Raw genomic sequence first — 27,711 nt, forward strand, 5'->3', positions numbered from 1 at the left:
AAACTCCATAAGAGCTTGTGCACGTGCCATTCGTGTAAACCATAGTGAATTTGAAATAATGTGCATGAATCATACATCACATATTGAAATTTGCATAAATTAAACTATATGCAATACAACCCTATTCTAAGCAGAAAAGTAACTCTTATTCCAAATTATTACATTTGAGGTTACATTGAATTGAAATAAAAAATAAAAGCTAAGTCTTCTTCTTGAATGTTCCTGCAAAACTGGAAAATAAAATTAGCACAAAAATGTAGGTTTTTCTGAATTTATCCGAAAATATGGAGAATTATCGGATATTATTCAGATATAAACCCAAATTCATACCCCCTTTGATATAAACATAATAAATAATGAATAAAATTTGAAAATAAACTTGAAAATTCGAAGTTGGGGTCAAAATGACCAAAATACCCCTAATGACCTTGAAATCAGGGTTTTTTGAAAGAATTTTTATAAATTTTGGAATTTTGAAAATCAAATGAAATAAATCAAGCATAATATGATAAAATATGATGATATGCATGAAATTTTGGAGAATTAGAAATTGAAATTTCGAAATTTAGGTCAAAATGACCAAAATACCCCCGATAACAAGACTATGGCCTTGAAACCAAGGTTTTCTGAAATAAATTTTGTAAAATTGAAAAATATGAAATGAAAATGACATTGAAATTAACCCTAATATGATTCTACATGCTTATGTACATGATAAAAACCCTAAAATGGCGAAAATATCATAAATATAAAATTTAACCTGATTTTCGCTTCTGAATTTAAAGATAAACTAACACATAGAGCAAATGAACTTGGAATTAAACCAAATTTGGCATGGACACCTAAAATAACCCTAAAAACAGAATGAAGCTCGAAAATATAATTTTTTTGTATTTTTAAATATGAAAATTCAAATAAAAACCCTAAATTTCATGATTTTTGCCTAAAATATTGATTCTGAAGGGGATTTAGGATATCAAACTTCCATAAAAATCTCCCAAATTTTATGGGATGACTGAGGACAGTAAGAAAAAGATTTTTGCCTTTTACACTTTCTGGTTTTGACCTATGGTCGGAGCTGTACCACTCCGGCAAATCGGATCGGAATCCGGCGACTCTAGTAAATGAAGGAAACAGACAGGTTTCGGTAGAAAATGTGGTAAAAATAGCAGACAGATGGGAAAATGGCTGAAATTGTGGGAAAATGTCCCTGACAAACGTAGGAAAATTTTATCTTTTGACACTATTGGGATTCGGGTTACGGTTTGGAAAAGGTCACACTGTTATCAGAGACCTAAATCTCTGGAATTTCTGGACATTGGAATCTGTTAGACAGAAAGAGAAAATCCGGGAGAAATAATGAAACAGATCCAAAAATTCCCAAATTTTGGGAAATGACAGGAAATCATGTTAGGAACAACTTTCATGTTGAAAGTTTTTGCAGACGGACTACAGATTTGGCGGAATCGGTGCATTAAGATCTGTCTATATCCTGACAAAAGAAAATCGAGATTTTCCCAGGGGTCTGAGAAATCTGATTTTTTACAGAGGTCAAAACTGACTGGAAAAACCTCAAAATTTCCAGATCATTAGTAGATTCAATCATAAATCTACTGTGATTTTTGGAGGACGATTTGAATCTCCCACAAGGGTGGTGTCGGAGGTTCTTGTCTGCTAAAGCAGGAATTGAAATTTCTGGATGACAGAAAACCCGATTTAGGGTTTGATTTGTTTGATAGGGTTCCAAAACCCGAATTGAATCAAAATTTCTGCAGTAGAACAAAAACATATTACTAAGACTACTATGCATTTTTTTGGATTTTTTAATAGGAAATTACACATAAGATCATAATTGGACATGATGCATAAATCAAACCTAAATTAAATATCAATAAAACTACATTAAATGCTTATGAAATTGATTTTTTTTTTCTAAATACAACATAAAAACTACATGATAACAAAAATAAAAAGATAAATGACAGGGGTATGATCAATTTTGTTGTTGGCTCTCAAAGGAAAGATCCAATTCATGTAATGGATGGATCTCACCCTTCACATAGCCTACACATGTGATATGTGTTTTTTTTTTTTATTCACGACCATGGAAGAAACTCTTTATATACTCTTGGATCCGATCGAGCTTAACTGCACATCACCCTCATGAAGATAAATCTTGGAGTGCTCATGTCAAGATGCGACAAAAGGGAAAAATCGCATAGAAAGAAGCATGGCAAAATAATGCAAATATTAAAAATCTACCAAGCAAAGGGGTCTTACCTTAGGATTTGGCTGAGTTTTATTTGAAGGAGTGTTAATAGGCACCAACCGGAGAGGCTTCAAAGTTGCAGAGGCTGGGGGCCACAGCTGGTGGTGTATGACTGCATCCACTGGTGGGATTACACCAAGGAGGGGCCTTCTGGTTTGAAGGAAATAGTGTTGTGGCTTGGGGACCAAAAGGTAGCCGTGGAGATGGCGTGATGGAGGAGGTTGCCGCCACAAGTTTGAAGGTGGGCTTCAGTTGTGCTGGAGTGGCTGCTGAAAGTGGATGGTGAAGGTTGGTACAACTTCAAAGTGGCTGTAGCTGTGTAGGTAGTGATGACTGCTAAGGGAGATGGAGAGAGAATAGCCCAATAACAAAGAGAGGGCTGCTGTCTAAGGGAAGATGGAGCTGCTATTGGGTGGCTGCCAATGGTGGGCCTTGGTTGGAGATGGCTGAAGGAGATGCTGAACCCGATTTGAAGGAGTTTGTTGCAGCTGTAATGGCTGCTGTAGTTGCTACCAAGGTGTGGTTGAACCGATGGTGATTGGTGCTGAAGTTGAAAGGGCTGGTACGGCTGAACTGGGCGTCCAAGGAGGTGGCAGCCGGTTGAAGCTGCCAAGGAGGTGGATATGGTCACCCTGGAGGAGGGCTCCTGCTGTTGGCTGGAGAAAGGAGCTCTGGCTGGAGCTTGAATGGCTGGAAGTTCAACTTCTATTGGTGGTGATGAAGGCTGTTGGCAGTGGCTGAGAGAGATGGCAGATGAAGCTGCCAAGGAGGTTGGTAATGGCTGGAAGTGCTGCAGCCAAGGGGTGAGAAAGAGAGAGTTCAAGGGAGAGAGAGAGAGAGAGAGACGTGAATTCAGCTTGGGAGGCCAGCCGTTCTTTTTTTTTTTCTTTTGTTTTTGATTGGTAACTTAGGAAAGATGATATCTTTCCCTAAGTTACCATTGATTAATGAAGAAGGCTGTGTAATGCCCAAGGCTACAGCCGTATGGCTTTGGAGGAAGAAAAGAGTAAGGAAGGGAAGAAGGAAAAGGAAAAGGAAAGAAGAGGGGAGAAAGAAAAGGAAAGAAAGGGAGGAAAAGGAGAGGGAAAAAGGAAGAGAAGGGGGCTGGAAGAACCATACGTGAGTGGAGGGAGAGGAAAGAAAGGAGGAAATAAAGAAAGAAAGAAAGAAAAGAAAAAGGAAGAAGAAAGAAAGAAAAGAAAGAAAGAAGGAAAGAAAGGAAGGAGGAAAGGGAAAGGAGAAATAGAGGGGCTGGAGGTTTGGGCGACCACCTTGTGGGTCCCACCTTAGGAAAATAAAATAATAATAAATAAATAAATAAATAAATAAAACAAAAAAAATAAAGAAAAAGGTAATTTTTTTTTTCTTTTTTTATAAATTAAAACAGAAAAGGCAAATGGATGGGCCATCTCAGAGCGGGTCCAAATTCCACTTTTGAAATTCATTTTGACGATTAAAGGGGTAAAATAGTCTTTTCAGAAACTTTCTAGATGAAACGAGTTATTTTTGGCAGTTTTGAAACGAGCTCGGATTTTGAAGTTCAATACCTCGTTGCGAAGCAAATCCAATGTAGAATTTAAAAATGTAATTTTGAAAGAAATCCATATTGTTTTTCTCGAGAAAATGCTTCCAACCGAAACGAGCTATTTTTGGCAGTTTTTGAAACAAGCTCGGATTTTGAAGTTCAATACCCCATTGCGAAGCAAATCCAATGTAGAATTTGAAAATTTGATTTTGAAAGAAATCCAGATTATTTTTCTTGTGAGAAAATATTTCCAAATTTAGACTCCTGGGGGTAAAAATGTCAATTTTGGAAACCCAGGGTTTCAAATTGATTTCTAAAAGCTTTTAAAACTCAATCTGGATTGAAATTTATAAAACTGGAGTTCTGGACTTCGAAAATGAAATGAAATGTGATGAAATGATATGAAATGATGAGAAATGACATGAAATGTTATGCAAAATGCTAACCCTGAATGAAGAATTTTGGATGTTAGACCCCGATTGACACTTGTACCAGTTCAAAAAGTGTTAAAATTGACAAAATTTGCAAAAATGGTTGAAGAAATGATTTTCGAGCTCTGCCAAGCTAGAGTAACACTGAAAATTAGGGTTTGAGCTGGATTCAACTGAAATGAACTGGATTGAGTTGGGTTTTAGAGTTTCAGAACTCAAATGAACTCAACAGACACTGACTCAACTGACCTTTCCAACTGAATTTTCAAGAAAAGCTGCCATTTTTAGAGAAATGGTATGGAATGGTCATTGGAATGAAGTGAATTACGAACCTGAAGTGGGTTTGAGCTAAAACAAAGGTCAGTAATACTGAGATGAACTAAAATCAAGTCTCAAACACTAACTCAACTGACTGAACTCGGCTCAATTTCAGCTGAAAGAGCTGAAATGGACTAAAATGGGCTCCTGAACACTTAGAAATGGTTTTGAACTGAAATTGGAGCACTTGAACTCCTGGTGAGCTCAAGTTAGACTCTGAGGAATATGACTGACTGTAAATGACTGACTCGGAGACAATTAGCTTGGATTTGGGTGAGAAATGAGCTCGTTTCTAAAGAAATGATCCCATTTTAGCAGGAATGGTCAGAAATGAAAATAACCTTCTCACTGTGAGCTCGGGTGAGCTTGAAATGATTGGTATTCTAACTGTTTTGAACTGACTAACAAGTTTGGTTGACTCTGACTGACTGGGGTTCGGGATGACCTAGGGGTAAAATGGTAATTTTCCTAATGAAAATGGGTAAAATGGTAATTTTCTGAAACTGACTCTGGTTTGACTCCTACACTGACCTGACAGGGTTGGCACTATACGAGGAGGGTTATTTGAGAATGGATGAGCAAAATTTGGGGTGTTTACAGGCGTGCCCCCCTACCCCTGTTTCTTTTGCGAACAGGATGGGGGTGGATAGGGGCTGCACCCTTGCTCCTTACTCTCCTTCTCTATGAGACTGCGGGTAGGGGCTGCACCCCTGCCCCTTCCTCTCTTCCTCTCTTGATTGGCGGGCAGGGGCGCAACCCTGCCCTGTTTGGGGACTCAACCCCTTTAATTTTGAGCATTTTTAGTATATTATATTAAGTTTTTGCTTTTTTCGCAGCTCGCATAACGGATCTTGCTCGCACCTTGAGGTCCGAGCCTTTTGTCACCTACACCCATAGACGTCAGCGACCCCAACACTCTCCGAGGTAAGGGAAAGTTGCACAAAAGACAATGGACGTACTAAATTAAGCAATTAACACTTAAACAGAAAAAGGACAATATATATATATATATATATATATATATATATACACACACACACACACACACACGCTTTTAACTCAAGGATGCAGTTTTGCGATCCTTGTCCTTTTCTTTCTGCCATTTATTGATTTCTGTCTTTACTTTGTTGCCGCGCTTTAGTGCACATACTTCTGTTTTCGTATTTACTACTTTCTGTTTTTACTTTGCTGCCGCGCTTTTGTGCACAAGCTTTTGTTTTCGCATTTACTGCTTTCTGTCTTTATTTTGCCGTCGCGCTTTAGTGCACAGGCTTTTGTTTTCACATTTACTGCTTTCTGTCTTTACTTGCCGCCGCGCTTTAGTGCACAGGCTTTTGCTTTCGCATTTACTGCTTCTGTCTTTACTTTGTCGTCATGCTATGTGCACAGGCTTGCATTTTGATACATGTGATTACATAAATGCAACCTCGCAGGACGTGCAAGAGCATATACTATTTTCGCTCTTTTTGAAAAGACGCAAGTTTGCGTATGGACGCTACAGTCCTTAAGAAGGGGATTCCTTATGCGGATTCCAACTTCTCGAATATGCAGTCTTGCAAAGCAAAGTTTGAAAGCCTTGTAAGTTGCGAAATAACTAAGTTTCTCCAAGTCGGCGCATTTGGGAGAAGTGTTTCAGATCCCTGGCGATCTTATATCATGCAAGTTATACTTCAGTTTCAAAAGACTAAATATGTCAAAATAAATTATTTGATTATATCATGTCTTTGCGAAACATTGAGTTGGGGTTTCTTTTGAGAAACCCATACCCCTCTCATCGTAGCGATACTTTTAGAAATATACTGTATGTTTGTACTATGATGAGTAGGTTGAGAAGTTTATGGTAACCTCGTAACTTGTAAATGTACAATAATGAAATGAAAATCACATAATGGTAATGATTCTCCTTCACAGGCAAGATGCTTGAGCTGGTTTGAAAGACCAGAGCATGCAGGATGGGTCTTCAGTTAAATAAAACCTGACGCACCCATTCGCCCCGCAGTTTTTCGTCAAGGGAGAGGATGAGATGGTACAAAAACTTCGATTGACAGGTTGTTAACAACCACCCCTCGGGCAAATGACTCGGCATCCCTAGTCATCGGAGTTACGGGACTACCAAAAATTATCCTAGGTGGTAGATCCCATAGACTTCTGCAAAAGTTGGATGCATCTCTTGCTAAGTATGCTTTTAAGGAATTCTCTCTCGGTCACTGGACGTCCCCTTAGGAGCCGACTCAACTAGCTACCCGGGGTATCTAGAATATATGGCATAATAAATCCCCGAATTAGTCTCAGTTGTTTCTACGATTCATGCCTATGCGTACCTGCAGGTCAGTTAATATCGAAACAAAGTTATCTTGCTCACATTATTTGTTGAATTACGCATCATGTATTAATTAATTGCTTATGCTAGCTTTGTTGTATTAATTGTTGAATTGCACATCATGTGTTAAATAACTGTTCATGTCATATTTGTCATATTATGGGTTGAATTGTGTATATCATGTACGAATTTATTAGATTTGCTCATATTACTTGCCGGATTGCGTATCATACATGAATTTGATGCATATGTTAGTTGTATTCACAATACTTGCTGAATTGCGTATCATATATGAATTAAATGTTTTTGCTAGATTTTTTCTTTATTGTCTTGTACACCTACCAGTTTTTCATGAAACTGACCTATCGTATGGGTACAAGTGATGATTAGGTTTACAAGATGGGCAATAACGCGATTGCAAGATGGCTTCAAGATCCCACTGTTTTCTACTGACATTTTTGCGTCCAGGATACATTTTAAAGTTTTGCAATTTTGTATAAGGGTTTTCTTAGGAAATCCATTTTGTATAAACTTGATATTTTCTTCTAATGCATATAGTTTTCTGAATGCTTTGTGAAGATCCTATCTATTGTGAAATGGAGGTTTTTACTGTAATATCACGTATTTTTACACTTAGTTAAATTTGAGATTTTCGAAAATTTGGCTATAGGAGAAAAATCGGTAGGTTCTCGATTTTAGGCCGATGCTTTGGAGTCTGGGCTTGGCCCAGGTCTCATTGTCAAGGCCTAAACGAGCCACTTAAAACGTGAGAAAAAGTTTTATTTTTGACCTTTAAATTCAAGCAAATTTCGGATTATTTTTGAGCCTTAGAAACCTTTAAATTAGAGTTATTTAGTGTTAAGAAGCCTCCCAAGTTAATTTGGCAATTTTTGGAAGCTTCTGAAAATTTATTTATTATTTAATATTTAATATTTAATATTTAATAATTAATTAATTTTATTTAATTCTGAAATTTTAATTTGGATTTGGTTTAGGACTCTTAAGAGAGTCCTTAAACATTTATGGAAGCCTCTAAGAAGGTTTTAGAAACTCTATTAAAATAAAACTTTGAAAAGTCAACTTGAAGAATTTTAAAATTTTCGAAACTTTAAAGAGAGAAGAGAGTTCCAGGTCTTCTCCAGCCCATCTAGAAGGGCCTGGAGAAGGGGGGGGGCATCCCCCCTAGAGCTCTATAAATAGATCAAAAAAAAAAAAGAAAGAAAGAGAAAGAGAAGGAAAAAGAGAGAAAGAGAGAAAAGAAGAGGAAAAGAGAGGAAGAGGAAGAGGAAGAGGAAGAGGAAGAATGGAGCTTCTTCTCCGATCATCCATCATTTTCACCATTATTTCCTTGTTTCTTTTTTATCTGTATGTAAGGTACAGGTTTCTCTCTTGTTTCGAATGAGAAAAAAAGGCATGGATTCGATTTTCATGCAAAATTTTAGTGAAAATCCATGGAAAAAGAGTAAATCTAGATGTTTATTCTAAAACACATTGATGAGGATTTATGAATCATCTTTCATGGATGTATTTTCAATTTTATACATCTAGCGAAAGAAATTTCTGTGCATGTTTATATTTATACCAAAATTGAATTTTAATCCATGATAAATATGGTTTTTCATGTGTTTGCATCATAGTAGATTTGACTCCCACGATTTACCCAATGTATAAGTGTTGGATGCACGTAGGCATGTGAAAGGTTACTTAATATGTATGCATGTCTCAGTAAAAAAATCCACATATGTCAAGAATAGGTATATATCTGAATGCAAGTTATACTTATAAGCATACTTGATTTTGAATTCGTATATAGTTGCATATATATATACATATATATATATATACATATATATATATATATATATATATTGCATGTGGATTTATTTACACATGCATATCTGAATGTGAATCTGCAAAAGCATGTTTATTTGTTTGAAAATTTGGATATACAGGTATATCTGAATGAAAATTTTCATATATATGGAGATACATGTATACTTGAGTAAAAACCCTGTGTACGCGTGCATAATCGAAAGCATATTTACATATATTTTTTTTATGCTGTTTTGCTGGGTTTGTGGGCAGGTCTAGCATGCTGCCAGGCCTAGCCAATCGGCTGGGCTGGTGCAGAACTGGCCAACCCTGTCAGGCCAGCCACTTGGCTGGCACCCTTTAAAAAAAAAAGTTTTTTTTATATATTTTTGGTGGGCTGGCTGTCAGACCAGCCGAACCACGTTCGGCTAGCCTCACCTGCCAGGCCCCATCAGGCTCGGTTGAGAGGGAGTGGGTTTCACGTTTTTATAAAGGGGAGTCTCCTCTAAGGAGTAGACATCCCTTTTTTTTTCTGAAATAAAAAAATCTTCTATTTCATTAAGGAAGGAACGTCCCTTCCTAACCAAACTCTAAAAATATATATAATATATATATATATTATCTTATTATTATTATCATTATAATTACTTATTTTTTTATAACTTATATATCTTAATATAGATGGATCATGGATCTTGGCCAGCAGGTCCATGATCCATATCGGGATCCAAAATTGTGTCAGCCCCTATTAAGAATATATTATATATTATTATTAATCCAAACAGCAAAAATATTATTATTTTAGTAAAATTTTACATTTATTAAATTTAAAAACCTATGATTTTTACGATATATTACACTGACCATAGTGATTTGGAATAGGGTTTTGGTTACATCCATAGTTAGCACTATGTAAATTGACAAAAAAAAAACATTAAATACTATATACATGATTTAAAAGGTTTTGCATCGAAAAGATGGATGAAAAAAATGGCATAAAAATGAGTTACAAAAAAACCGGCAAACAATTAGACAAGTTCAATTCAGTTTTAATTTTATAAATGGGGAAAATAAGGTAAAAACATGTACATATATGTGAGATATTTACTTGAAATCAATTTAGGGTATAAGAACTACAGGATTCAAATTCAAGAATCAATGTGATCTGAACCCAAGTTCTGATAAAATTGGACATAAATGTAATTTTCATGTTCTAAATGTTTCTCTCTAAAGAATGAGTTGTTTTGCCATTTTTTTTGAAAAAGACGGATTCTCATTTGCTTTTTCCATTTGTGAGGTTTTATTAGAAAAGACCTTATTATAAATGGAGTTTTACTAATTATGGTTACATCCAGAAAGGATGGAAAGCGGCATGGCTGGAAAGCAAGGTATGGGGTCAAATGTCTCCAACAAGGAACTGTTTGGAGGGATTTTGACCTATATTTTCTGGCAGTTGGCCGGAAAATGGGGGTGGGATGGACAAGTGTTGTGGGGTCTAGTTGGAGGCTGTTTTGGGCCTTGCAATTGCAGGAAAGCCGATGGCAGTGGGAGCCCTGGACCTGCTGGAAAGCGCTCCAGCTGGATATACCTTTTTCTAAATAGAACTGTGCATCTTGTATCTTTCTCATGAATCTTTGCATCATATAAAAATAATTCTAAGAATATCTTATGGTATTTCAGTTATCTATTGGAGCAGAGCTTATCAGTGGATAATCTTTTTGTCTTTGTTTTAATTTTCAAGTACTTCAAAGTTCCCCTCCAGTATCAGGTATGCAACTGCATTACATACCCTAAAACTAGGATGTTAACCAGGTGGCAATAAAAGGTTTCTAATGTTGATGAATACTTCTAATCCAACAGAGTCGAGTGCTTTCTTATGGTATTGCTGGAGCAATTGTCTTTCGTGCAACAATGATATTGCTTGGAGCTGCTACCATTGAGGTCCACAACTTATTGCTGTGATATTAGTCTCCATAATTTAGCATAATAGATAAGTAATTTCTTTGGCTTCTCTGTCTTTTATCTTTTGGGTTTTTATGCTAATATTAATATTTGATGTATTAGAGATTCGAGGCAGTGAATTTACTTTTAGCTGCAGTTCTTCTGTACTCTTCATACAAGGTACTAATAAAATTTATTTGCTATGTTTTTGATAAAAGATTATCCTTCTCGCTTATATTAGAATTGCACTTTCTTCTTGTTCTTTTTGCTTTTCTCTAATTTTTTTAGACATTATGTTCATGCACAATTGTCCACTATTTGTACCATCCAGCACATGTATGCTAGTCTTAAAAAAGAGAGACAAGTGGCAAGTTAACTTTTTTTTTCCTGTGATATTGAAAACATTGTCAAAGATTCACTAAACTGTTTCATCTTGCAGAACATCTGCTCATGTTCAGTAGATAAAATGGTATCCCGATAATTTCATGCCACTTTTAACAAAATGTTGCCAGAAAACAAAAATGTAGAGACATGTTCTATCATGTTTTATTTATCTCTTTGCCATGGTAGTTTGCTATATGGTTTTCTTTTGATTGTTTTAGCTGTTTGATGGAGATGATGAAGAGGATGATTTGTCAAATAACTTCATTTTGAAGATATGCCAGAAATTTATCCCTGTCACATGTAAACCTCTTATCTCTCCCTTGTATTATCATAATAGTGTTTTTCTCTTCTATCAACAATATTTACTGCATTGCAGATGCATGGTTTTCTGATATTGCTATATACAAATTGCCAATCTCCTTGATAGTAAAACTGAGGGAACCGAATCTCACCTCGGGCTTAGTTAACCCTCTCAGGTTAGTTGGCAAGCATATTGAGTCCAACAGAGCCTCCACAAGGCTAGGGCTTTGGTTACCTGGGTCCAGCAGGGTTGATCTAGACCTAAATATGACAAATTGGTTTGACATGGTGAAGGTACCTAGTCTATGTCCAATTTACTCAGCAGCAGTATTCTTCCATTCAAGTATCTCTTAAGTCATTGCCTCTCTCCACTTATGATATTTTATTGCTTCTTTTGCATTCTTTAGAATTGGATTAGATTAAGGGTTTACTCCAAATATTTGTTAGGTTTGAGAAGTTGCAATATAAGAAACTAAATAACACAAAGGATGCAAGGTGCGTAGTCATCTACCTTTTTGAGGGCTATAGGCAGGTCCAAGTTTGAAGGACGGATACGGCTGATATCCAAGATCTCAATGTCATGTTCACTTGGCCCTGAGTCCTAAGAAGTTTCTTTAATCATGGTAATGATTGTCTTGGGCATCACCGCATTTCTTTCTCCTCTTGCATAGCTTCTTATCTTAGTAGCATATTCATTGGTTCAATATTCTTTGTGATCTTCTTCAATGCTTAAGGGAGTAAAGAGTAAGCATCTATTAGTCTCCATCTCCTCTTTGTTAGCCTTCCCCTCACTATGATAATAGGATTTGTCTTCAAAGAATGTTACATCAATGGCAACACACTTTCTTCTTTTACTAGGGTCATGAAACTTATAACCCTTTTGAGTTGGAGAATACCCCAAAATGTACATCTAATGGCATGAGGATCTAACTATTCTCTAGGTTCAGCAAGCACATGAATATAACAAATACACCCAGATATTCTTGGAATGACATGAAACCTCTTAAACTTGGGGTCTAGAACGTCTAAAAGGTATTTCCCTCTCAAAGAATCACTTGGCATCATGTTGATCAAATAAGTGGTCATTAAAATCGCATTAGCCCCGTAACTCTTAGGAACATTCTTGCAAACAACAAGGTTCTAGTCACCTAAAAAAGATGGCTGTTTTTTATTTCATTTACCTCATTCTGTTTAGGGGAAGAAAAACAAGTGCTTTGGGTACCCCACCATTCCATTGCTCGATCATAATACTTTGATAGATGCATGATATTGTTTCTCCGTTAATTTATACACAACAAGAAAAATAGAAAAGACTTCATCCTTAGATTTTATTACGTAAATGATTGCCATTCTAGTATAATCGTTGACAAAGGATACTAATAAGGTTGCCCATCATAAGACACAATTGAGGATGGATCCCATAAGTCCGAATTGTAAAATTTCAAAGGGTGTGTTATGGTGCTTGGCCCCTTTGACATACATCACAATCTAAGGTAAACTAATTTCCAAGACCAACCACATTAAGGAAAACTATTCCCATTTTAGACAAAGTTAGGTGCCCTAACCTACCATGTCGTAGACAAAGTTAGGTGCAGATAATCCTTTGGAGATCAGGTCCTCAACAAATACCATACTCAGTGATACATGCGTCAATACAATCGACTGCTCCGAACAATTGATCACTCTTGAGGTCAGTAGCCACCAATATGGGCACAAACATGTATACCAGCAAGATGCATCGTATCACTTCACATGGTAAAACAAATCACAAGATCACACATTCCTCCAATAAGGTTCCATGAACTATAAACATTTATCACATGCTTTCAACATTTCTTATCACGTGACATTTCAATCACATCATACAGAAGCATTTAATACTACGCATCGTATCATTGCCACAAGGAACATTGCATTCCTCAAATAGGACCTCAAAGCATGCATAAACAAAGCATGAGTTCTATACACATGAGAACGCGTAGATTACATAATATGAATCAACTAAACATCAACATATGTAACTCCTACGTAGTTCAAATAAATTTACATAGGATTCAAGTTATATGGGCAGATATTCAAATCATTGCATCATCATATGCATTCACAATTCTTATCTCAAAGCACATCGCATTCGACCTTTCTAGCGTGTAACTCATGCACATATCTTCAAGACATTTTAATCAAATATTTATGATACTTATCAATCATGTTATACAGGTATGATATATTCACACAAACAATCATAATGCAATCTTCTGCAATACAACTATGTAAGCGTGACGTGTCATTTACTAGAATAAGCATCATAATCATAAGAATCTAGGAGACACCAAAGTCATACATAATTTCATCGATAAGCTTTTACTTGACAAAAAATACGTATCCAAAACACACGAAAGTCTTATGACCCATCAACCAGTGTGAACAGTATTTATGTTTCGATATTACTGGCTTGCGAGTACATGCAGACAAATCGTAGAAACAACTGAGACTAGTTCGGACATTCGTTATTCTATGTATTTTCAATAACCCGAATAGTTAGTTGAGTCCGCTCCTAAGGGGACGACTTTAGCCGAGAGAGGATTCCCTAAAGGCAGGTACTTGGCAACGGATGCATCCAACTTCTGCAGAAGTCCATGGGATCTACCACCTATGATAATGTCTGGTAGTCCCTTCCCCTAACTCCAATCACTGGGGAGGCCAGATCTTTGCTCGTGGGTTGGTTGTTAACAACCTGTCCATTGGAGTTTTGTACCAATCCATCCTCTCCCTTGACAGAAACACAAAGGCGAATGAGTGCGTCAGGGGTAAATTAACTGACGACTCATTCTATATGCTCTGGTCTTTTGACCAAATGAGCATCTTACCTGTGAAGGCGATCTCATTTTTATGTGATTACAACATTGTGCATTTAGCACTGTTCGAGGTCGCACGACCGTCTCATCCGATCATCGCAGTACTAGCGTGTAGTGCACGACTACAAGTACTCTAAGATAAAAGGGGTATAGTTCCTCAATAGGAGCCTCAACAAAAGTGTTTCACAAAGATGTAATGTTTCTCAAACTTTACTTTTGACATTCTTTATCTTTTGAAACAACCAACAACTTGTGCCAACATTTGACATGAGATTTTCTAGAATCTCATTCGCTATCGGGGTATCTACATTTTTTCACACGACTCGATACCGACCTCGATAGACGGGATATGGTTTTCTCAACAGAACTCCCGCTAAGAAGTTCGCCCAAGCCCCAATTCGGGGTTAATTGAGATATGTCGAATAGACGAACAGAACTAGCCAATCACATTCTTCCAAATACTTTAATTTGGGCAACCATTAATGCTTTTGCGCAGCTCCCTAAATTCTCAAGTCTGCCTTGCAGGACTGCTCACTCGAAAAGCCAGGATCCTTGCGAGGTATCCATCTCCTTATACGAGGATGTATCATTAAGCTCTTGACTCAACTCTTGTCGCAAGAGGGAGAGCGGTAAATGCCTTTGCATCCTCCACGAGGATTTCTTTATAGCACATGCAATGAGCGAAAGCCTGACAGTAGCAAGGCAGTAACGAAACATTTGCAAAAGCAAGAGCTTGAGCGCAAAGCGCGACGACAAAGGAAAGACATGACAGAAAATAAAGGATAAGGATCGCGAAACCGCGTCCTTGAGTTAAATGCGTATTCGTATAAATATATATGATATATATATGCATATATATTTATTTAATTGTCCTTTTCAGTTAATTGAACTCAATTTAATTGTCCAAATCTTCCGTGCAATCTTCCCCTACCTTGGGGAGTTGCAAGCTTGCTGGCGCCTGCGGGTGTAAACGATTGATGGCTCGGGTCGTGGAGCGTGAGCGGGATCCATCGTACCAGTTGTAAAAGCGACAGTCTTAGCAAGCTAATGTTAAAAAATGATGTATATTTATATATATATATATATCTATATACATAGATTACGACACATACACATATATATGATATATATATATATATATATGTCTATGTGTCTATCTATATATATAAATATATATATATTTATTTTGTAAAACCCGATAGGGGTATTTCTGTCATTTCACCCTGTACACGCATATCATTGATATGCATTTCTCTTTTTCTTTTTCCTTTATTCTTTTTCTTTTTTTGCTTTTTTAGTTTTTTGTTTTTATTCACTTGAGAGGGGTCCACATAGAGTCGTTGGACCCCTCCAACGGTCATAAATATGACCGTTGGAGGGGCTCCAACGACTCTATGGGAGCCCCTCCTTGGGTCCCTTGCTGTGTATAAATAAGGGGCACAGCCCCATGTATTTGTTAAGCTTCTTATGAAGCATTCTATGAAGAGAAATATATTTTTTATCTTCTTTTTGTGCTTGACCACTTTTGTGGTTTATTTTGCCCTTTAGTGGCCTCTTGTGTATGTGCGTGCTTCCGTGCTTTCGCTTGGAGACGCTGCTCTTTTCATTTGGCACTTCATTACATGGTATCAGAGCCTTGGTTAAGAAGGCTTCATTGGATCCTCCCTTGACAAGTAATACCTCTCCTCTCTCTTGTCTTATAAATTTTTCTTCTAATGGCCAACAAAGATGCAAAAATCGATCTCTCATTCAAATTGGATGGGACCAATTATCGCATGTGGGCGGCCGCTATGGAGAATAATCTCAAGGGTAAAAGGCTTTGGGGTTATGTATGTGGAACCATTCCAGAACCACAACTAAAGTTAACTAAACTTGAAGGAGGTGAAGAAAAAGCTTTGAATGAAGAAGAAAAAGAAAAGGCTATTCTTGATTATTCTTCTAAAATGGAAGATTGGGAAAGTGAACATGCTAAAATCTTAGCATGGTTCATGAATAACGTCGAATTAAAGATTTGTGCAAATCTTGCAAAATTCAAGAAGGCTAATGAAGCATGGTTTTTCATGAAAGGTATGTACACTCAAAGACACCTTGCTAGGCATTTTTTTCTACAAGAAAAGGTAAGAGCTACCAAGCAAGGTGATATGAGCATTAGGGACTACTATAGTGCCCTATCTTCTTTATGGGATGAACTTGTCCTTCTCGAACCGCAATGGGAAGGAAGTGCTATTGCTATACGACAAGAGCAAATGGAAAAAGAGAGGTTCTTTCAATTTATTCATGGGCTTCGTCCCGAATTTGAACCACTTAGATGATCTCTACTCCATAGAGCCTCTACTCCTCTAAGCGATATTTTGGCCGATTTATGTCAAGAAGAAACCCGTTTGGCCTTAAAAAGGGATGTTGATGAAGTACATGCCGTGTCTAGACCCGGCAACAATGTAAGATCATATAAACCACCACATTTTTGGAAGAATAATGGTGGTGGAGGAAGAAAAATCATTTGTCATAATTGTAATGAACCGGGCCATATTCGTCCCGATTGCCCTAAATTCAAGAAGAAGGTAGCTTCCGTGGGAGAGACTCCTCCAATCATCAATGAAGATACAAAAAAGGATGGTGACATAAAGGATTCCATCGCTCATCTAACCGAAACTCTCCAACAATTTATGAAGATGAACGCCTCTACATCATCATCCTCACCTTTCACTTCCGGTGCCGCCATCTCTTCATTTCCAGGTATGTCCTCTTGGATTCTTGATTCGGGTGCCTCTTTCCATATGACTCCAAATGCATCACTTTTGTCCAAACCAAGTCTCAATAAATTTAAATCATATGTATCCACCGCCGATGGAACTTCTTTAAATGTTGAGGGTATTGGAAACCTTGAGAAAATTTATGACAAAAACAAAGAATTTTTTGTTCCCAAAATCCGAATCATCCCAAAACTTAATCTAAATCTTTTTTCCGTCTCTCAAATTACCGATTTTGAATGTAATGTCTCTTTTTCACCTACCCATTGCTATGTGCAGGATCTCCGGTCCGGGAAGCGGATTGGGCAAGGCCATAGAAGAGGGGACCTTTACTATATGGATTTTTTGTCTTTGCCATCCAAATCATTTTGTAATCATGTTCAATCCAAAGATATTGAGACTTGGCATAAGAGACTTGGACACCCTAGTATTTCTAAATTGTACCTTTTTCCATTTTTGGAAAAATTTTGTAATACAAATATATTTACATGAAATGATTGTATTCTTGGGAAAATTCACTCTATTCCATATTCTCATAGCAATTTTGTGTCAAAAAGGCCTTTTGAACTTGTGCATTCCGATGTATAGGGACCGACACCCGTTATGTCCAAAGGAGGCTTCTCTTACTATGTTTCTTTTATTGATGATTTTACTAGATACACATGGGTTTATATTATCAAGAATAAATCCGATGTCTTCACTAATTTTAAAGAGTTTCACGCTCTTGTTCAAAACCAATTCCAACACAATATAGCTATTTTTAGATCCGACTCAGGAGGAGAATACATGTCTAAAGACTTCCAAAATTATTTTAAAACAAATGGAATTTTGCACCAACGATCTTGTCCTAAAACTCCGCAACAAAATGGTCTTGCGGAAAGGAAACATAGGCATTTAATTGAAACCACAAGAACTCTTCTTGTGTCTAAATGTGTTCCTAAAAATTTTTGGGCCGAAGCTCTTCTTACTGCAACATATCTTGTGAATCGTATGCCCTCTTCCTCTTTGAAAAATGTTTCGCCCTTTGAAAAATTATTTAAAATTACTCCCGATTTTAATAGACTAAGAATCTTTGGATGCAAATGTTTTGTACTTAGTCTAGGACAAGATAAGTTGTCACCTAAAGCTATTGAATGTGTGTTCATTGGCTATGGTGAGAATCAAAAAGGCTATAGATGCTATGATATTCGAAACAATAAATTATATGTGTCGAGAAATGTAAACTTTATTGAAGAACAAAATGGTTTCGATATCCACACATCTAAGGAAGACATCGATTATTCTTTTCTATTTGACTTAGCTCCTAGAATTGAGTCTCCTGAGGCTATTACTTGTGATACTAGTTGTGATGGAATTTCACATTATAATATACAACAACATGATAATACCTCCCAAAATGAAAACCTTAATGATATAAATGTCTATACCCGGCGGATAGGAAATGAACATCAACCTGCTATTGACAGATACTCTCAAGACTTCTCTTTAGAAGAATCTACTGACAACAATCTACCTAGGAGATCTTCTCGTACTAGTAGGCCACCACAAAAGTTTGTGTCCTATGAATCTTTTTCTCCGAATTATAGGGCCTGTCTTATGTTAATACATTCGTATCACGAACCTACCTTTTTCAAGGAAGCTAAAGATCACCCACATTGGATTGAAGCCATGAAAATCGAATTAGAGGCTCTTAACAAAGCCCAAACCTGGAGCATTATTCCTCAACCTTTAGGGAAGAAGGCAATTGGGTGTAGATGGGTATATAAAGTCAAAACTAAATGTGATGGGTCTCTTGAAAGATACAAAGCTCGTTTGGTTGCAAAAGGCTATGCCCAAGAATATGGGATTGATTATGAAGAAACTTTTGCTCCCGTAGCCAGAATGACTAGTGTACGAACCTTAATTGCTTTAGCATCCATCAAACAATGGCCTATATACCAACTTGATGTTAAAAATGCTTTCTTAAATGGAACTTTATGTGAAGAAGTTCTTATGGACCCTCCGCCGGGTCTTGAAATTGGGAAAGGTAATATTCTAAAATTAAACAAAGCTCTTTATGGGTTAAAACAAGCGCCAAAAGCTTGGTATGATCTTTTTAGCAAAGTAGTTCTTGATAATGGTTTCTCCTCATGTTACACTGATACTGCTTTGTTTGTTAAATCCTCTAATGAACACATAACAATTTTGTTATTATATGTTGATGATATGATTATCACAGGTAATGATAAGAAAGGTATTGATCTTATTAAAAATATTCTTAAGAAAAATTTTGATATGTCTGATCTAGGTTTTTTGAGGTATTTCTTAGGAATTGAAGTTGCATACTGCCCCAAGGGGTATGTCCTATCTCAGATGAAGCTTGCCTCTGATATTATTGCTAGGTCTGGGCTGACAGATGACAAAAGGTGGAGACTCCAGAAGTGATCAATGTCAAGATGAGAGCCAATGATGACACTCCTTTAGCAGATCCCACGCCTTATCGTCAATTGATTGGATCCTTAACATATTTATCTATCACCAGGCCTGACATTTCTCATGCAGTTCATAGTGCAAGCCAATTTCAGACTGCTCCTACCACCACTCACATGGCAGCAGTAATGAGGATCATCAGATACTTGAAAGATTCCATAACTAAGGGAGTATTCTTTTCCTCTTCTTCACCTCTTACTTTACTTGCGTATACTGACTCTGATTGGGGGGGTAACCCCGATGATCGTATTTCTACCACAGGTTATTGTGTGTTTCTTGGAGAGTCACTTATCTCCTGGAGGTGTAAGAAGCAGCGTAAAGTTTCTCTCTCATCTACTGAAGCAGAATATCGTGCGATGGCCACTACCACAACTGAGATTATATGGTTAAGAAGCTTACTTAAAGATATGGGTGTCTCATTCTCCACTCCCTCAAAGCTGTGCTGTGACAACAAGAGCTCCATTTATATTGCTAGCAATCACACTTTTCACGAACGGACGAAGCATATTGAGATGTACTGTCATTATGTTCGAGATGAGTTTTTACGAGGCACCATTCAACTTCCATATGTTCCTACCGAATATCAGTTAGCGGACTTCACCAAAGCTTTGCCTTCGCCTCGCTTCTACTTCCTCCTTAGCAAACTCTCGGTGATCTCACCATGTGTTTGAGGGGGGGTGTTAAAAAATGATGTATATTTATATATATATATCTATATACATAGATTACGACACATACACATATATATGATATATATATATGTCTATGTGTCTATCTATATATATAAATATATATATATTTATTTTGTAAAACCCGATAGGGGTATTTCTGTCATTTCACCATGTACATGCATATCATTGATATGCTTTTCTCTTTTTCTTTTTCCTTTATTCTTTTTCTTTTTTTGCTTTTTTAGTTTTTTGTTTTTATTCACTTGAGAGGGGTCCACATAGAGTCGTTGGACCCCTCCAACAGTCATAAATATGACCGTTGGAGGGGCTCCAACGACTCTATGGGAGCCCCTCCTTGGGTCCCTTGCTGTGTATAAATAAGGGGCACAACCCCATGTATTTGTTAAGCTTCTTATGAAGCATTCTATGAAGAGAAATATATTTTTTATCTTCTTTTTGTGCTTGACCACTTTTGTGGTTTATTTTGCCCTTTAGTGGCCTCTTGTGTATGTGCGTGCTTCCGTGCTTTCGCTTGGAGACGTTGCTCTTTTCATTTGGCACTTCATTACAGCTAACACAAAAAATAGAAGGTCGGGGGCACTGCCGCTGACCTAACGTGAAGGAAGCAGAGGCAGGGGCATCATGCCCTTGCGCACCTGCTATAAGCGCAAGAAGCAGGGGCAGGGGCTGCGAGCCCCTGCTGACGTATTGTCAGCAAACTATGAGGAGGCAGGGGGTTGCACCCCTGCCCTCAGAAAGCGAGGGCAGGCAGGGCTGCGCCCCTGCCTGACAAAGTAGAAGAGAGGCAGGGGCCAACAACAAAGGGGTGGCAGAGGGCTTCGCTCCTGTCTGTCGAGCATGCAAGGAGGCAGGGGCGAGGCCCCTGCCCGTCGATTAAAAAGGGGGAGGCAAGGGGCTATGCCCCTGCCTGCCGAGTACGCAAAGAGGCAGGGGGCGAAGCCCCTGCCTGATACCAGAAAAGAGGGAGCAGGGAGGGGGCTCGACCCCTCCCCTGAACAACGGGGGTGCAGGGAGGGGCTCGACCCCTCCCCTGCTAGAAAAAGGGGAGCAGGTAGGGGCTTGACCCCCTCCCCTGCCGTAACAGGGAGCAGGGAGGGGCTCGACCGCCTCCCCTGCCATAACAGGGAGTAGGGAGGAGGTTGGGCCCCTCCCCTGCTAAAGATGGTGCAGGGAGGGGTTTGACCCCTCCCTTGGCCGCAGGGAGTGGGCTCGACCCCTCCATGAAATCAGAGGGAGTAAGGAGGGAGCTCGACCCCTCCTACGTACTACGAAGGCAAGGAGGGTCGAGCCCTTCCCTGCAAAGATCGAAGGCAGGGAGGGCTCGAGCCCCTCCGTGCAATAAACAGAGGCAGGGAGGGTCAGATCCTCCCCTACGCACCTAAATAGGGGAACAAGGAGGGGCTCGACCCTCTTTGTGAAAAAGGAGACAGGGAGGGGTCTCGACCCTCCCTGGTGAAGACAAAAGGGCAGGTAGGGCCCCCAAAACCCCCTGTCGGAACCCTTCTCACAGGCGACTGGGGTTTTACCCCTGCCGACCTATCGACAAACTGGTAGGGGCTAAAGCCCCTGTCGGACGACCCTTCCTTGCCGTAAAAGACCGACAGGAAGGGGCTTTTGCCCCTGTCTGTCGACGAAAGGGAGAAGAAAAGAAAAAGAGGAAGAGGAGGCGAGGTTGGGAAAAGGAGAAGAAGAACGAGGGGAAAGGGTGCATACCTGGAGGTCGCCGGAGAACTCGCCGGGGGGAGGAGGGTCGTCGGTGGTGGGATGCTGGTGGCCGTGCTCGTCGAATGCAAGATCGACAGGGGGGGTCGGTCGGGAGAAAGACGAGAGAGCAAAGAGGGGAAGGGGCTTCGTAACCCCTCTCCTGCCTCACTGTCTTTAGAAGGCACGAGGGAGGCTGTGCCTCCATTGGGTCCGGGTCCAGATCCGACCCGAATCTAAAGTTTTTTTTTTCGAGTTTTACACCCTGCCCCTTCTTCTTCCTTAGTCATCTCCCTTAATTCTCAGTTGATGATACCCAGATCTAAGGTCAATATGTGAAAAGATTTTGGCCTTCTGTAGTTGATCGAATAGATCTTCGATGCAAGGTAACATATACTTGTTCTTTATTGTAGCCTGATTGAAAATCTGGTAATCTATGCATAGTCGCAATGATCTGTCCTTTTTCACGAACAATACCGATGCTCCCCAGCGTAAAACGCTTGGACGAATTAATCCCTAATCCATCATCTCCTGTAACTGCTTCTTGAGTTCCTCGACCTCGGCTGACACCATACCGATATGGTGCCTTAGAGATTGGCACAAAACCCAGTGGCAATTCAATGTTGAATTCTACCTCTCAAGGCGGAGGAAGTCTTGATAGCTCTTCTGGGAACGCATCCGAAAACTCACGAACCACATCCAAATCTCTGATAGGAACATGCTTCGGTTTAGACTGGATGACACTGACTAGGAAGGCAGTGCATGCCTTTCGCAAGTAGTTCTGCGCCTTCAACGATGAAATCATTCGACCCGCAAGGATAAGCTTCGCAAGGTTGAATTCTACCTTAGAAAATCATGGTGGAGACAACACAACTTTCCCTTCATAGCAAAAGACCTTGGCGTGATACTTGTGTAACCAATCCATACCTAGTATGACGTCAAATTCCGTCATATCAAGCAGGATCGCACATGCAGGCAGATGTCTGTCAGCACGACTATGTCCAGATTTGGCACATAGGTTGCACAAACTGTGTTCTTCCCGATCGGGTTGTAAACATCCAACTTATTGTTCAAGGGTTTTACAGGTAATTGCAATTATTTGACAAAATTAACAAAAATAAACTTGGATCCAAAACAATTTTTTTTTCTTTTAAAAGCACGAGTCTTACAGAGAGAGAGATCCACGTTAATGAAGCCACCAAGAGGCTTGCACACGAGCTCCCGAACCTTCACCATGATCCGATCTTGAATTCACAAGCCTTCAAGAGCGTTAGCTCTGATACCATGTAATGAAACAAAAAATAATACAAAGATTGCCTCTAAGGGCTGCAAGAATGCACAAACACAAGGATACCACTTATAGGTCAAATACAATCTCTCAAAAGAGATATACAAGCACAATCAAAAGGGTCACTTATGGACCTAATACACTCGTACAATAGAGAAACCACACACAAACACTTTTAGAGAGACACAATATAAAAAAATATAAGATTGTATTAATCATAAAATGTTTAGGAAAGCATTAACAAGCAATAGGGAAGAACCTCCTTTAAATAGGAAAAAGGAGACCACAAGGGCTAGTCCAACTAGTCGTTGGACTAGCCCCAAGGGCTAGAACTATAGCCGTTGGGGCTAGTCCAATGACTAGTTGGGCCATCCCTAATGTCTCCAAATACAAAAATTATAAAAAAAAACTGAAAACTAAAAAGAAAATTACAATACGGCCCCTACTAGGCCGACCCTGTTACAAGAGTGAAATGTCTGAAATACCCCTGATGGGTATTTCAGTTTACATACAGAAAATATATAAATATTATATATATAATATATATAACATTTGCACACACACACACACACATATATATATATATATGTTAACGCACCTTAGTAGCTTCATATGCTGGAGCCACCCTCTGTAGGAGATCAAGCACTTTACTTTTATTATTCTTTTCATTTCTTCCTTGTGCACATGATGGACAAGTGATATTATTCATCTCATAAACCTCTTAATTTAACATGGTATTCACATATAGATCGGTATCCTTTCTTGCACTTTATAATCTTCTCCAAGTCGTGTTCCTTGGTTACATTTTCTCTTAGAAAAGGCTTCTCTTACCGCTTCCCACACTTCCTTTACAGTTTGAACATACATGAAAGTTTCAGATATTGTTGGAGTCATAGATTGGAGAAGCCATGAGATAACTAAGGATTTTTCTTGCCTCCAAAGATTATAACCAGAACTCATTTCCTCTGGTTTGATAGCTTCTCCCATTATGTGCTTAAACTTGCCTCTTGCAAGAATAGCCAATTTCATGAACTGATCACACTTTTTTGCCATCGAAACAAACATTAGTTATTTGGAACCCTTCAACACTTGCAGTTTATTGAGAGCTCACCATAGAGCCCCTTCTTGAGGATTCACCTTAGAATCCCCTTCTTTCACTCTACTTGAACTCACATTAAAAATCCATTCCAACTAATAATCTTCAATTTAACTGATTTTGAAGGCCCTTGAAAAGGTATTTTTACTAATCATAACACATCACAGTGGGATAGGGCTAAAACCCCCTTTGCTGGTATCCCCAAATACCACTAATTGACCATCAAATTTCTTATCTTCCATGGAATTTCTTCAACACTTTATCACTGATTCTAACCTTCTTAAGTTATTAACAGTCCTCTATATTGCACCAGAAGTGAGAGACTCAAAAATTGGCTGGCAACTGGTTATTAAGAATAAAATCTATAAAATGTCTTTACTGTCTCCAAAAAATTCAGAAAAATTGCACAAAATCTCCTAAAATCAAATATTAACACTACCACAAAACCCAATCCAAAATCACACCAACCAGCACTAGTTGATATCCACATGATGACACCATCCCGTGACTTCCTTTGTAGCCGATTTTCCAATGATATGAACTGAATCCCAGTCACCAATGCTGCTCTCATACCAACCTACTATGTCGCCATTTTAGATGTGTTGTAGCTGAAATAAAAGAAAGATAATTGAAGAAAGAAAAGAAGTGAAGAAGATGGTAGTAGAGAAGGAACAGGAGAATACAGAGGATGAAAGAGAGAAGGTGAAAGGGCAAAAAGCTATTCTCCTTTACTATTCTAACTATATATATGTTACAAAAGAATGACAGACAAAAATGGGTTGCAAAAGGTATTCAATAACTATTTGCACATATTCTAGGAAGAATGATAGAAAGGCCCTTAATAACTCGGTAGAGGTGCTTCTATTCTAACACATCCAACAACTGGCAATCAAGATTGCTGAGATTTATTTTCTTGTCAATATCCTTTAGATTACCTTTACATATGCTAGTGTATAAGATTATCATGAGGGTTTATTGGTCAACATGGTGGCTTGTGTGGAAACAAGTGCTGCAAGAAACCTTTGTGACAACAATTGGTACATCGGTAATGGTTGCCATTTTTTCAGTTATCATCAACGTTCTTACGTCCTTGTGGGTGGTAATGTGAAAATTCTCTAGTTCCATGATTGTTGATGATTGCATTGTCATAGAACATAATTTGGAGATTTATTATTTTATGAAATACTATTTCTGTGAAATGGCATCATATTGTTCCCCCTTCATTGATGCTTTCATTTAAATTATTTTTTCTCTACTTGAAAAAGAGGAAATGATTTGTGAACTAGAGGTCAACAATAATAGACCAAAGAATTGTAATATTAAGTTTCACACATACAATGACATTAAGAGGGGGCAGTTGCGTATGTTGAACAGGTTAAATTGATTGAGTTGGAGATAAGGTCCCCCTCTATGCATATACAAAAATATCTTTTTCTTTTCTTTATTTGAGTGAGTATGCATTTCACAATCCTTATTGCCATTTTTTTTATGACATCCATTCTAGCATGGCTTCTGAAAATAACTCACTTGTTATGCTTCACCAAAGTTATGAAACTATGATCCTTTTTGGTCATTGCAAAATCCTTCTTAGAAGGTCTGCTGTTTACATATGTTTGGGTAACAAGTGCTAAAGATAAACTGTGCAAATCTATATGGTGTATGGCCTACATTTTATACTTTTACTGCACAAAAAAATGATGGCGCTTATGCTTCTTCTGTGCATTAACAGCTTACTATGATGGAGATCGGTTTTTAACCGTTCAAAATGGTGTCAGGAAGGTATGCCTTAGTTCTCATTCCTCGGTACAATATATTCTTTGATGATATTCTTTTGATTTCTTGATTCCCTGTTTTTATTGCTTTGGTGGAACTATACACTCTTTGGCTTTGCTTTGGTGGAACTATACACTCTTTGGCTGTATATTTTCTGAGCATATATGTAACGCCCCAAAATCCCAGACTTGTAAATTCTAGATTTTTTTTTGAAATTTTTACAATCAATTCTTTTTGAGAGATGTGGAAGACAAAGTTTGAAAAGAACAAGTCAATAGACATTAGACACATTACAGGCGAACTTTCCTTTACAAATGGATTTATATCTCCATACATTCATTGAAACCACATAGATGAAGTTTTTAATAAATAAAGTTTACACGAAAGAAAGTATTACAAAAGAAACCCTTATACAAAATTATAAAACGTGTTCAGGAGCGGAACAATAGAGAGTGGATTCTTGATATCATCACGTCATCATGCCATCGCCTGCCGCATCAACCTAATAATCACCTGTATCCCATAAAACATGTCAGTCTTATGAAAGCCTGGTAGGTGCATCGATATCAAATGTCAGAACAAAACTAACATATGCGTTATTTCACAACATGCAATTTTAGAATAAGTAAAATGACTATGAAAATCTTGTTTCGATAATTAATGACCTGTGGGTACGCACAGGATAATACGTAGAAACAACTGAGACTGTTCGAGGGTTTATTATTCTATGTATTTTGATACCCTGGACGACTAGCTGAGTCCGCTAAGGGGACGACCTATTGACCGAGAGAGAATTCTCCAGAGCCATAAATAATAGGGAATGCATTCGAACTTCTGCAAAGTCAATGAGATCTTCCACCTAAGATAATATTTGGTAGCCCAGTCCCCTAACTCCGATGACCGGGGACACCAAGTTATTGCTACTCGAGGAGCATAGTTGTTAACAACTTGTCCATCAGAGTTTTTGTACCATCATATCCTTTCCCTTGATATAACCAAAAAATAAATGGGTACGTCAGGTCTTATTTTGTCTGACAACCCATTTAATATGCTCTGGTCTTTTAAACTAAATCGAACATCTTACCTGTGAAGGCGATCATCTCCATTTATGTGATTTTCTTTAACATGGTGCATTTTCACACTATAAGGTTATCATAAACCTTCAGTCCATTCATTGTCGTACTCACATGTCATACATGTCTGATAGTACCACTACGATGAGAAAGATATTAGTTTCTCATAAAGAAACCCAAATACTGTAATATCACGTATTTTCACACTTAGTCAATTTGAGATTTTTGAAAATTTGGCTAAGTATAGAAGAAAAATCGGTAGGTTCTCGATTTTAAGCCGATGATTTGGAGTTTGGGCTTGGCTCAAGTCTCATTGTCAAGGCTTAAATGCGCCACTTAAAACGTGATTTTTTCTTTTTGACCTTTAAATTCAAGTGAAATTCGGGTTATTTTCGGGCAAATTTCGTTGGATGCGTCTCGAAATTCTAAGCGTAAAGATATTTTATTTTCCTTGATTCGCGCTACGGTTGGCCCAAAAACCACATTTTTTTCAAAAATTGATCAGTTTTTCAGTTCGGATCCAGATTTGTATCAGACTGGATCTAATGTATTTCGATCTAAATTAATATGGATTTGGACTCTATCCAAGACCCATGTAATCTGGTATTGATCCAGCTTAAGACCTATTTGAATTTTTGAGATGGATTTGGATCTTGGATCCGGATCCGGATCCGGATCCGGATCCAAAGCCAAATCCATGCCAACGATTTTCCA

General features: G+C 38.2%; 1 protein-coding gene across 3 annotated transcripts in view; it reads left to right on the forward strand.

Annotated features, from left to right (window-relative positions):
• The window catches only part of PDE149 (integral membrane TerC family protein), a 167,732-nt gene that overhangs the window by 26,282 nt on the left and 113,739 nt on the right, over positions 1 to 27,711 (forward strand). For all 3 annotated transcript variants that reach the window (XM_090002731.1, XM_090002732.1, XM_090002733.1), the window contains exons 5-9: positions 10,356 to 10,443; positions 10,536 to 10,616; positions 10,740 to 10,796; positions 11,219 to 11,300; positions 25,881 to 25,930. In XM_090002731.1, coding sequence (XP_089858857.1) covers positions 10,356 to 10,443; positions 10,536 to 10,616; positions 10,740 to 10,796; positions 11,219 to 11,300; positions 25,881 to 25,930 — 358 coding nt within the window. The remainder of the gene's footprint in view (positions 1 to 10,355; positions 10,444 to 10,535; positions 10,617 to 10,739; positions 10,797 to 11,218; positions 11,301 to 25,880; positions 25,931 to 27,711) is intronic.

Source organism: Nuphar pumila, chromosome 4 (genome assembly GCF_984573655.1).
Source record: "Nuphar pumila chromosome 4, dmNupPumi1.hap1.1, whole genome shotgun sequence".
NCBI lineage: Eukaryota > Viridiplantae > Streptophyta > Magnoliopsida > Nymphaeales > Nymphaeaceae > Nuphar > Nuphar pumila.